The sequence below is a fragment of the Vipera berus genome (assembly GCF_964194415.1).
Source record: "Vipera berus genome assembly, chromosome: 3".
In the NCBI taxonomy this organism is placed as follows: domain Eukaryota; kingdom Metazoa; phylum Chordata; class Lepidosauria; order Squamata; family Viperidae; genus Vipera; species Vipera berus.
The window spans coordinates 131,883,259-131,896,055 of NC_138204.1; the positions used below are offsets into that span (position 1 = coordinate 131,883,259).

General features: G+C 38.8%; 1 protein-coding gene across 1 annotated transcript in view; it reads left to right on the forward strand.

Moving 5' to 3' along the window:
• The window catches only part of FBXL7 (F-box and leucine rich repeat protein 7), a gene marked incomplete at its 3' end in the record, with an annotated part of 162,620 nt that overhangs the window by 37,096 nt on the left and 112,727 nt on the right, over nucleotides 1–12,797 (forward strand). The window contains exon 2 of the mRNA XM_081326000.1: nucleotides 7,201–7,290. Within this exon, the coding sequence (XP_081182126.1) occupies nucleotides 7,201–7,290 (90 nt within the window). The remainder of the gene's footprint in view (nucleotides 1–7,200; nucleotides 7,291–12,797) is intronic.

Genomic DNA, 12,797 nt, shown 5'->3' on the forward strand with positions numbered 1-12,797 from the left:
GGACTAGTTAGAGGTGTCAAACTCAATTTCACTGAGGGCCACATCAGCATTGCGGTTGCCCTCAGGGGGCCGGGTGGGTGTGGCCAGGGTGGGCGTGGCCTACTGGGTGGCCGTGGCCAGAGTGTGTATGGCCTACTGGGTGGCCGTGGCCAGCTGTACATCGTTCGCATCAAGGGTGCCTATGGGGACCTGGGCAGGAGTGGGACAGATCTGAGGGTCTCTGGCAGAAGGAGGGTCTCTGGGCCAGGGCCAAGGCAGTGGGGGCCTTTCCCTCACTGTTTCCAGGATGGCTTTGCGGGCCGCATGAAACCACTTCGCGGGCCGGATCCGGCCCCCGGGCCTTGTGTTTGACATGTCTGAGTTAGATCCTAAACGCAGTCAGACGAACAGAAAAAGCTAAACTTTTTGAGCTGAATTTTTTTTCCTCTCTTCAGCTCCTCAACCCAAAAAGCTGCAGAAAGATTTGCTTGCTTCTTCCCTTTCCTCTCTACTCTTCAGCCTGGAATCAAACTAACTTACAGATTTTGTCACCTTGTTTCCAGGCATGCCGTAATTTAGCTGCAAATTACTGTTGTTACAGGGGATGGAGATTGGAGGGCAGAGGTGGGGAGTTTAGTTTTAGCACCTAATTTGGGGGGGGGGGGAGAGAAAGATCAACAAATCTGTCCCTCCCGCCTTTTTTGTGTTTTCTTTATTGAAGATTAATGTGGCTTTTTCTGGGGGACAAACTGCTGGAATATCGTGCCAGTGCCACTGCTCATGGCAGGAGGCCATGTGGAGCGTGGCATCAGCTTGCACCAGGTGGTCATGTGTATCACGCCGGTTCTGCCGCTCATGGCAGGAGGCTGCGTGGCACGTGCTAAAGCGCATTACACTATGGCACGAGCGGCAGCACCAGAGTGATGCGCCATGTAGTGTCTTACACAAGAAGTCAAGCAGCGGTGCAACAGGATTTGGGGCCTGGGAGGCCAGGCTGTGGCGATCCTAAAGTAAGCAGGTAAGACATCGCCCCAAAATAAGTCCTAGTGCCTCTTTTGGAGAAAAAAAAATATTAGACCGGGTCTTATTTTTGGGGAAACATGGTACAAGAAACCTAAATTATAAAGAATACATTTAGACAGGGAAATTGATGGTGGAGGAATCTGGAAGTCTTATTTTGTTCAGCTTTCTCATATGAATCAACCTTATTTTAGTTGCATTTTCACTTTTGCAAAATGTGGGATACCTGGTCATAATACCTGCTGTAGTTTCCCATTTATAATTGCAGTTTACGGGTACTGATGCATCAACCCCTATTCAACATAAGAGATTTTTCTGCTTATTCTACCTATACTGCCTTCTATGTTTAGGAAAGTTAGAGAACCAATAGAATATTCTGTATCACAGAAAATTGGGAATAATTCCAAACATCATATTTTAAGCCCATAACTAGATGTTGCCTTTTAGGGAGACAGGTCTACAAGACTTATCAAGTCCCTTGCATTAGAAAAGAAGTCCAGTGTCTTAACTTTAAAGAGAAAACCTTCTTTTTATATATGCCATTTGATGGTTCAGTTCCAAAGAAGATGGGACATGAAGATTTGTTTTAGAACTTTAGGACTGAAATGCTTAAATCCATATTGCAAATTTCTGTGTGTTAGATCTAGGAAGCATCTTATCTTTATTCCCAGTCAGTGCTTTGAATGATGTATACATTTACATAAAGGTAAAGGTAAAGGTTCCCCCGCACATGCGTGCTAGTTGTTTACGACTCTAGGGGCCGGTGCTCATCTCCGTTTCAAAGCCGAAGAGCCAGCGCTTGTCCGAGGACGTGTCTGTGGTCATGTGGCCAGCATGACTAGATGCCAAAGGCGCATGGAATGCTGTTACCTTCCCACCGTAGTGGTCCCTATTTTTCTACTTGCATTTTTATGTGCTTTCGAACTGCTAGGTTGGCAGAAGCTGGGACGAGTAACAAGCGCTCACTCTGTTACGCGGCACTCGGGATTCGACCCGCCAAACTGCTGACCTTCTGATCGACAAGCTCAGTGTCCTAACCCACTGAGCCACCGCATCCTTTTACATTTACATACCCATCCTCTAGTACATATATGTTACGTTATCTTTTTCAGTTTCACAAACTGCCTTTTAGTTGATCCACATTCCCAGAGGTGTTCATGAAATATATGGACTTGCTAGCTGCTCAGCTCCAAGTGTTAATTATTGATGTCTTACCCTAAATTGACAGTGATCTCCTGGTTGCCTGTCTTGATGTTAGTTTCTTAATTACATTTTAATTACTCTTTTAAAAAAATGTTTGTTGCTTTGGTTTTCATGTCAGTCTGCAAAATATTTTTTCCTATTCATCTCATTGCTTTTATCAGGACAACAAAGAAAGCTTGGTTTGCCAGTGCTTAAAGTAGATGAAATAGTGCATGCTATCATCACGAATGTGTTCCAAGTTGCAGCTCATCTACCGTAAGTTGAGGTGAAACTTGGGCGATCCATGTTTTCTTTTACTAACAACCTAAGATCTATTAGTTTAAGCTAATGCAAACAACTGAATTACATTGAATTAAACATTGAAATAGAATAAACAAGAAAAAACAAGATCAATTCATCATGAGAACCAGACAAGACCTAGACTAATTTCATTCAAAAGTCAACTTCTGTTTATTCCTACCTTTATCCAGCTCGTCAGAAGAGCTTAGGGCAAGTAGGGAGGTAATTGTTGCATCTACAGTTAAGTAATTGGAAAGCAAACATTTTTCCTAAAAATGTTTGAGAGTTAGTTCTGCACACTAATTAAAAAGAGTCTCCCTTTTTACCAATAAAGCCAAGATCTAAAATTGCTTAATTACTCCAGCAGGTTTATAAGCTGCACTAGTGTGATTGTGGTTAGTGACTGTGCTGAACATACAGGAATATGTGAGCTTCCAGTTATAAAAAATGTCATTGTAAAGAAATCCGTACATCTGCTAAAATACTATATTTTCCATTGCATATGTTTCAGAGCATACATTTCTAAATCTTGTGCGAAATAAATCTTGGTCTGCAGTGCATCATCTCCCTTTTTCTCTCTCTCTCTCTCTCTCTCTTTTAGTTTCTTCTTCTAAGTAGGTGTAAATTGGGCATCGGGGATCTATCTGAGGCTGGCACCAGACAGTTCTTCCTTGTCTTGGCTTCAGAGAATGCTTCCATCTGTTTTTCAGGTGTTCTCATAGAGTAAGAGTGGGATGTTTTTACTTAGTATAGTTTGCAGTATTTCTTTCAGCAGAGGGCTTCATGAGAAACATGTGCTGGGCACCATATAAAATAGTATCCTAGCATTATAGTTATACAGTAAAGATTATGTACATTTTCCCTTGTGCATAGTGGTGGTGATGACGATGATGATGTCTTAAACTGGATACTAAATGTAAGGAATGAACCTGGCAGGGCAGGAACCAGCAGTCTCAGAAAACAAAAAGCCAAATTATATTGATAAAGAGCAGATGCCTTCAACACCTTTGCATGAAGCGAAGGGCCAAGCATCTGATGCTCAGAAAGCAGGAAGAAAAAAATGAAATTCAAAGCTAGGAACATATAGTAGACTGAGGGGGAAAAAAACAAATCTTTTCTGTATGCTGAAGTCTGCTTAATTCTTGTCTATGATAAAAAAAACAAATGAGAAATTTATGCTAAATACACAAGTCTCCTGAATGAGGGTGTTGTGTATTAAACAGTTACTGTTGTGTGCTTAAACAAGTTCCCATCTCTCACAAGTTCGTGAGGAGAAAACGCGGCAGCCCGCTGACAGCTGTCAAACGGGCTGCCGCTCACCACCACGCAGGCGCGGCGACCGGCTGACTATGACAGCTGTCAAAGCGGCCATGCAGGCGCAGCTCAATGACAGCTGTCAGGTTGCCGGGGGCTGCGCATGTGCAGTAGCGACCAAGCTGTCAAATGTTACCAGCTGGTCGAAGGCGCAGCTCGTTGACAGCTCGCAGCTGTCAACAGCTAGCCGCGCCTGATTGGCCGCTGCCACGCGGCGGGAGAACGCTGCACTGTTATTGGTTATCGCTTGTACAAGTTTGTGTATAAATAGCAGGGAGTTCCGGCGGTGTTCTCAAGCCGGTGCTTCCCCTTAATAAACATCTGAGAACCGTGCCTGCTGTCTCCTGGTCTTGCCTCACGCTAATCCAGAGGGGTTAAGTGTCTGGGGAATCAAGATTTACAGCTAGGCCTGATGTGGAGATTGATCCTATTATGTTACCTTATATCTCAGTTTTATCTTACTTATGTCACTTTAATTTGGATTAGGAACAAGAGAAACTAGGATGTCATTTTTCCAAAGGATCTAGAACATAGCTGGCATCAGAGGCATCAAGGGAAGCAAATTGCGATGTGCAACCATCATACAAATTATATGATTTGTATGTTTGCATCAGACATCGTATCATTACATATCATTTGTGCAATGACATCAATATATACACGTCACCCCAGCTTGTAACAAACATTGCTGAATAGCATTAATCTGCTTTCTGAATTTTTCACAAATTTTATTGACGAACAGACTTTCTTACACTTATCAATGCAGAGTCACTGGCCTGTCCTATGGAAAATCCTCCTCCCCCCCCCATCTACCAAGGTCTAGATCAGACATGTCAAACACAAGGCCCGGGGGGCGGATCCGGCCCGCGAAGTGGTTTCATGTGGCCCCTGAAGCCATCCTGGAAACAGTAAGGGAATGGCCCCCACTGCCTTGGCCCTGGCCCAGAGACCCTCCTTCTGCCAGAGACCCTCAGATCTGTCCCACTCCTGCCCAGGCCCCCATAGGCACCCTTGATGCGAACGATGTAGAGCTGGCCACGCCCACCCAGTAAGCCATACGCACTCTAGCCACGCCCAGCCAGTAGGCCACGCCCACCCAGGCCATACCCACCTGGCCCCCTGGGGGCAACCGCAGTGCTGATGTGGCCCTCAATGAAATTGAGTTTGACACCCCTGGTCTAGATGGTCTTGACCTGATTGGCCTTTTGTAAGGTGATCAAGACGTGGATGTTCCCCTAAGCAATGGGCCAGGAGGTTAAGCAAGCCCTGTTGCCTGCTTACAATCTCAGTGATTTGAAATGGAATGGGTTCTCAACTCCAGGCACGTGTTATAATATGGATTTTTTTTAAGTATTAATATTTGTGAACCATTGTTTTTGTTTGTTGTAATGTTTGTATCTTGCCCAGAATCCAGAAGTTGTGGGCGCTCCAATACTGGAGGTTTTTATGAAGAGATTGGACAGCCATTTCTCAGAAATGTTATAGGGTTTCTTGCTTGAACAGGGGTTTGGGTCTCCAAGGTCCCTTCCAACTCTGTTATGCTGTTATTGGTGAAATGAATGGGTATGTAAATTGCTTAAATAAATGCAAAGTAGTAATTACATAATAAACGAAAGATGGGTGTTGAGCACTCAGTGCTCCCTATAGGGACCAAGCTCTCTCTCTCTCTCCCTCCCCCGCCCCAGCCTTCTGACTTGGATAATGAAAATACTTTTTCTGTTTCTAAAGTAATCTGTGAACACAGAAATACATTATCTCCAGAGATGCCCTGTCCCCCGCTCTTCTAATATTTAAAAATATGCTGGATTTTCCCCCCATTTTAGAGGGCTTTTGGTGCCTAGGCTATATTGGAAGAGAGCACTGTATATTTTATTGTTATGTATTGTGGTGTTGGGTCTTTCAAGTGGTCAGGATGTGACTTTTGTGTCATTTTCTATTGTTGCACCCCACCCAGGATCTTGGGATTGGGTGGTATAGAAATGTTTGAAATCAATCAAATCCATCAATAAATAAATGATAAACTTCACAATGAAGTCACTGTTGGGGGTCTTCATGCAGCCCCATTGATTACCTGGTTGGCTGAAGGGAAGAGGTGAACCTCATCAAAGAGCTGTGAGGTGGGCCTCACATCTCCAGCTTCCTTGAAAAATCTGTCTTTCACAATGGTTTGTTTTGGCATCCTACTGCTGAAAGTGGTCTGTTCTCTCTGTATGAAATTGTTTTCTGGTTTGCAAAAACCCATCAACATATTGTCATAGAAAAACACACTTTTTGTTTTTTTGTTTTTGGAAAAAAAAGACAAATATTGTATAACAGCGGTCCCCAATCCGGTCCCCAATCCATGGACCGGAACTGATCTGCGGCATGCTAGAAACTGGGCCGCACAAACAAACAAAGCCCCATCCGCGGGATGCAGGCAGCACACAAAACCACGCTCCCTCCGGTCTGCAGAAAAACCTCTCTCCCTGGAATTGGTCTCTGGTGCCCAAAAGGTTGGGGGCCTCTGTTGTATATAAGATAAAAGACTTGCAATCTCTTCTTCTGAAAGATGTATCGGATATTACTGAAATGTATTCTTAAAGCAGATATCCTACATAAAACCAAAATGTTTTTCAAATTTGAAATGAGATTCACAAAAAAATAGTTAAGAACAGTTGTTCTTAATCTTTTCCCTACCCTTCTTGTCCACATTGCACAAGTGGTGTTAGGATGGCAAATCTTTTTTTTTTGAGCAAAACACTATTTCTTGGCAGTCATTTTGATGTTCTGCTTTTTTAAAAGAGAGAGAGGATTTTTATTATAATACCCATTCTGTGAACGCCCTTTCCCAAACAAGTTAGCTGGCTTCAGTTTAAGAAAAAACAATGAAAACTTGTAACTCACTACAATGTTTCAGAGCTAACAAATGAGTTATTTCCATCTGAATCTTGTGGTCTTACTCTTTTGACATCTTGAATTTCATATGCTGAAATGTTGCATTGTACCACAAATTGGGTTTGAAACTTCATAGCAAATCAGTTTGTCGCACAGATGGCTGAGATTGTGGAAAATTTAGTGATCTAGAAGAATAAGAAATGGTTAATAGATCTATGAGAAAGATGAAGAGTAGAAGTGGATGATACTTTTTTATTTTATTTTTGTATTTGTGGGTTTATGTTTCTATGTATGTTTTCTCTGTTGTCTTTTTGTAATGTTTATTTTAATGTATAGAATTTTAATAAAGTTTATTAAAAGATTACAGTTCTGTGCTATGGCTCTTAAGAGATTGTTCCTTCTCTGTTTTAGATTTCCAGAATGGACCTTATGGTTTAATTTTGGAAACCAGATATTAGCTGATAATTAAAGCCTTGCAACCTAAGGTATCATAAAGAGTTTTTAAATTTTTCACCAATATTTTCTTTGCAGGTAAAGGCAGCTCAAGCATCTCATCCGACGTGAGTTCAAGTACAGATCACACTCCAACCAAGACTCAAAAGAATGCCGCCACCAGTGAAGGTACAGAGATGATTGTCCTTTTTCTGTTTTGTATTTTTTGTACATTTTTAGAACTGCTAACATCTTTTTGCATTGATCCTTAGAAATCCCTGCCTCTGGCAAAACCAGACAAGAGCCAAAAAGCAATATCGTGTCTTCTCCCAAGTTTAGTTCGTCACATGTTATATTTTAATAGGTTGTACTCCTCCAATAGGAGCATTGAAGGAATACTTTACAAATATAGATAGTCCTTGGGTTGCAACAGCAATTGGAGCCAGAATTGCTGTCACTAAGTGACATAGTTGTAAAATGCAATGTCTTGTGGTTGCATTGCTTAGTGATGGTGGTCCCAATTGTTGTTGTTAAGCTAGAACTGTTCAGTGCACTAAGCAAAGCCCTCATGAGACTCCAACTTCTTGCCGGCTTCATCATTGACTTTCCTTGTGGGAAGACAGCAGAGAATGTCGGAAATGGTGATCAGGTGTCCACAGGGATGGTGTTACACCTGGAACTCTGAGGACCAGCTGTAAGTACTCCTTGTTCAGCACTGCAGCAATTTTAATGGTCGCTGACCAAGTTGTTGTAGCCCAAGGACTACCTTTAACTCTATATTAGTGTGATACATTTTCTTGCTACTTCTTACGTTTAAACAATAAAATATTCTTTCAGGATTGTCCTTGGAAAAGCTGCAATTTATTGTTAGAAAACAGACAAAATAGTGAGGATTCACCCATACTCCGTGGCACCTAATTAACTATATTTCTTAGGATAGAAATGGTGTTATTCTGGAAGTTGATCTATAGATAACCTTTTCTTACTTCTTAGAAGTACATGCCAAGGGAATTAATGTACATAAAACTAGAACAATGGGTTGTTGGAAAACCCATGGATGAAGTGCTTTAGAGTTGGGGCGAAATTTGGAAATCCCTGTCCTTAAGTAGAGGAGTAGAGTGTGGTTATAAAAGATGGTGGGAAAAAGTCACTTTAAGAAAGGATGCAAACACACTTTCTTTCGACTGAATAATTTATTAAGGCATAATATATCCAGATATGTTGATACCAGGAACGGATGCAAAAAATTGTACAAATACTTCACATCATTATTATTAAGCTACACATATGGATCACAGTTGAGTATGATTTACAGTACAACTAAAGTGCATGCTCTGTGAGATGAGAAGAATCAATTATTCTCCCAAAGCATGTTATTTCTGCGTGACAGCGCCTCTCATGGTTATCCCCTTTATTCTCTATTTTTGCTGTCACACAGTAGAAAGTGTGAGAGGAAATATATTTTCTTCTATAACTTTCAAAACTGTATGCCTTAGATTTATAGAGTTCCCTGGTGGAAATGTTAAATACAGTAGGAAAAGAGTTTTCTGTGATTCCTCATCATTACTGTTTTTTTACTTTTCTAAATGTGTGAAAAGTTTCTATTGAAAAGTGCTGTAAAAATACATGTGTAATTCATCCTGAGTGATCAAGGCTATTGTGAGAAATTATAGAGTTCTTTTATGATTTGATTTACAGTGAGAAATAGTATGTTCTTTCTGGAAGGTAAAAATATATATTTTGCCAATGAGTAATCTCAAAAAGTCTGCACTGAGAGTTTCAGTTGGAACCTCAGTTACTGTTTTTTTCTCCAGATGTGTTAAAAAAAACTCAAACTGAAGTTGTTGTTTTTTTAAAAAAAGGCTAATTATGGAACTTTCTCCACTTTTTTTCTCTAGAACCACAAATGTATCCCTTTTCAGTAGAATTTTATACTGCATTAGTATGTTTTGGTTTAATTTGATATCCCTGTTTTGTAACAGCCGCCTTATGCTTGCTTTTAAAAATATTTTGCCCATTAATCATAACACTCAAAAATCATTAAGCCAAATTTACTGCAAAGAGTTCCCTTTCTGGGATAGGAATAATGCCCCAAATGTAATAATAATAATAATAATAATAATAATAATAATAATAATAATAATAATAATAATAATAATAATAATAATAATAATAATAATAATAATAATAATAATGGACATTTTTGTAGCTAATGGAAGCTTTTATAATTATTGCATCATATATGAAGCTGCTTTGCAAAAGATTAAGAGAGGACCTTAAACCCGTACAATATCCTGTTTTCTCCCTAGCATCCATTGTGGGGAAAAATATTGAAATTAATGGGGAAGATATTATCAGGCACAAGAAACCAGGAGCTGGAATAGAGTTTAAAAGCACTGCAAGTTTGTTCCATGCTACCATACACAAGAATCTGACCTACTAATGGCCAAGGCAAATTGGTGCTAGATAACAGTCAATGGAATTCAGGGGGGATTGGATATAGGTCCCTTTTGGGAGCATAGTGACCCTAATACAGCGGCTCCCAACCTTTTCTATACTCTGCACCCCTAGAATGCTTCTGATATACTCTCGCACCCCTTACAAAAGTTCAAAATAATGGCAACGATTTATGCATATATACCATAATTTTGAAAACCCAAGTTTTCGCACCCCCTGGATTATCGTCTCGCACCCCCAGGTTGGGAACCCCTGCTCTAAACTGATGACATGTTTGACCCAGCCTTTGGGTTCAGCCTGATCATCTCCTACAGATATTAGGTTTTTGGATATATGGGATCCAAAATCTCAGCAGGATAAATCCTGCTTTTTAAAAAAGACATTTTAGAAACTGCTTTCTGCTCCTGCTCTTTAAAAATAAAAATAAAAAAATGCTTAAGCTTACCTTGTGCTGGCCTAGAACAAAAACCTTGTTTCTGTTATGCTAAATTGTTTAATGTATGTGGATATCATAATATACATGATATCATTATAATAATCAGAGTGCAATCCTTCTGTAGTTAAAGTAATACAGGATAGACATGGTAAGGAATGTGGACAGGCTATTGAATCAGTCCCAATTCTGCAAGAGTCTGTAAGAAATTGTAAAATAACACGAGATTGTTATTTCCAGTCAGTCCTATTTCTCCCTCCCATTGAACCACCAGGAAATATAGAGTTAATGTATTATATTCTAATTGCAAGAATGAAATGTTCAAGATCATTATAACTTTACTCTTGACTTCATTTATTTAACAAGCAAAGTGGTGGAAATATTTTGTTAACCTGTTTGGCAAATTGGTGTTAACGTCTTATCAGTTGCAATGAAACTTGTAAATAATTATTTAATCAAAATAGTCTCTTAAGGTAGGCCAGATCAGGAATTAGACACAGTAAATGTTTTTGGTATTCTATTTTATTGTTGTAGGTCATAATAACTTAATCTTGAAAGTCAATTTCAAAATTTCCACGCAGGGTTATTCTGAATCACTTTCTTATGCTTATTTCTTTTTCGGAACTGAGATTTTATTTACTGTCTCTTTTAGCTTTTAATAAACTTTTTCATTCCACTTCTTTGACACTCTCTAGTGTTATTGAGAACTTATTATTATTGTCTTTATTATTTAGTAAAAGGTCTTGTTACATGTAAGATACAAACAGCTAAACAATAAAGCACATTTTTAGCCATAAACATGTTAGAGTAGACAAGAGTGTTTCAGACAAGGGTGGTGTGACTGACTATGAAAATCCTGAAGCATTTCTTGCTTTGATAACAGTATGGGAAAAAATTAAAATGAAAATATATGTAAAAATTCCAGGGTGGTTATCAACAATTGAAGCTTTTTCACATGTAAACTTGTTAGATTTTGAAAAAACTTGGACGTATAGAGACATTTTAAATATTGATGGGACATTAAAATTGAAACAAGAACTGGAACATCAGGGTATCAACATGTCATGGTGGGTACGCTTACAAATACAAAACAGATATGAAAAAGATATGAAGATGTATGGATTTTATAAAGAACAAAATGTGTTTGATAAGATATTATTAACTTTTGATGAGAAATTAATTAAAAAATTGTATAATTTTCTGCCTGCTTATTAGGGCTTTCACACACACACACCCAAGCGGTATTATTACAAAGTCAGCTTAATTGCCCCCAACAATCTGGGTTGTTGGGGGCAATGTGCACCTAATATGCAAATGTCACATTCACTGAAAAGTAAATTTATGGGGCGGGGGAAAATATGTCATCAACCAGGTATAAACTCTTATTCTGGAAGGATCTAATGCGTTATTTAAGAACTGCCATCAAATTCACACAGTTGGATAACCTGCACTGAGTATTTGTTTCTTATCAGGTGCAAATACCTTTTGGACAAAAGAGGAATAAAGATGTTGCAGAATGTTACTAACCATCTGTTACATAAATTATTGTATTTCCTGAAAGAAAAAATGAGTGCCCCCTTCCAACAATACTTAAGGAGAGCTGTTTTACGTTCCCTAATAAGAGCAGAAGAGCCGTTGAACACAAAGGAATAGCAGTGGTACAAATACAGTAACTGGAGGCATCTCTTCTTTCCTTTGAAAATCAAATTAGAGGTGAGGAGCTGATGTTTTCATACCACAGATTTTCTGCCCTTTTGTAAATCCCTGAGCAATGTTTCTCTTCGTTTTATTTCCCTCTCTAGTGTAATTATCTCTTCTCCGTTTATCTCTGTGTTCTTCTTATCCCAATGCAGCCACCCCTTTCCCCTCCTCTTTTGGTTGCTACTGAAAGAAATATTGTTAAAACCCTGAAGAATGCCAGATAACTTTCTTTTATTACTCCATTTTCAAACAAACATAAAAATGAACTTAGCACACATGAAGAAAAAAGGAAAAGAAAAACAATATAACAAATAAAAGAAGACGAAAGAAACAACATAAGAAATTAAAAAGTATTAAAAAAAATCCTGTAATTATCAATATATTATAGGTTTATGTGATTTTTATAAAACTTTGAAAGAGGAAACTAAGCTTTCAATAGTCATCAGTTTTGTTTTCCTGACTCAGGAATTCTGGGAGTTGAAGTCCACGAGTCATAAAAGAGCCAAGGTTGCTGCTACCCCTGAACTAGAGCCATGTAACATGACAACGGTGCTGTATAAGTTTGATTAATCAATAATGTAGAAATAAAAGAGATCAAATTTTATTAATAAATAATGTAAAAATAAATGAGATCAGGTAATTCAGGACTCCAGACCCCTTGGAGAATTTCATAAATATCTATAACCAAATTGTTTATTTAAAATGTATTTTATTTGAATTATTTCTTGTCTTCTGTGGAACTTCAAAGTGAGCTAATCCTGCAAGAAGAAGAAGAAGAAGAAGAAGAAGAAGAAGAAGAAGAAGAAGAAGAAGAAGAAGAAGAAGAAGAAGAAGAAGAAGAAGAAGAAGAAGAAGAAGAAGAAGAAGAAGAAGAAATAAAATTGCCAAAATTAATGCAACCTATAAACAAGAACAACTGAAATATTATCTGCAAGGAAGTTACATAAACGACAAAACCGAGCCGTGAAAGGAAATCTTATTGTCTCTGTCAATAACTAAACAGCTCAAATAATGTTAGAATTGGATAAGGTGTCTAAAATTTCTTCCAAAGAGAAATACCTTGGTCATAGAGCAGAAATCTATAACAGTACAGTTTCTTCAAGTG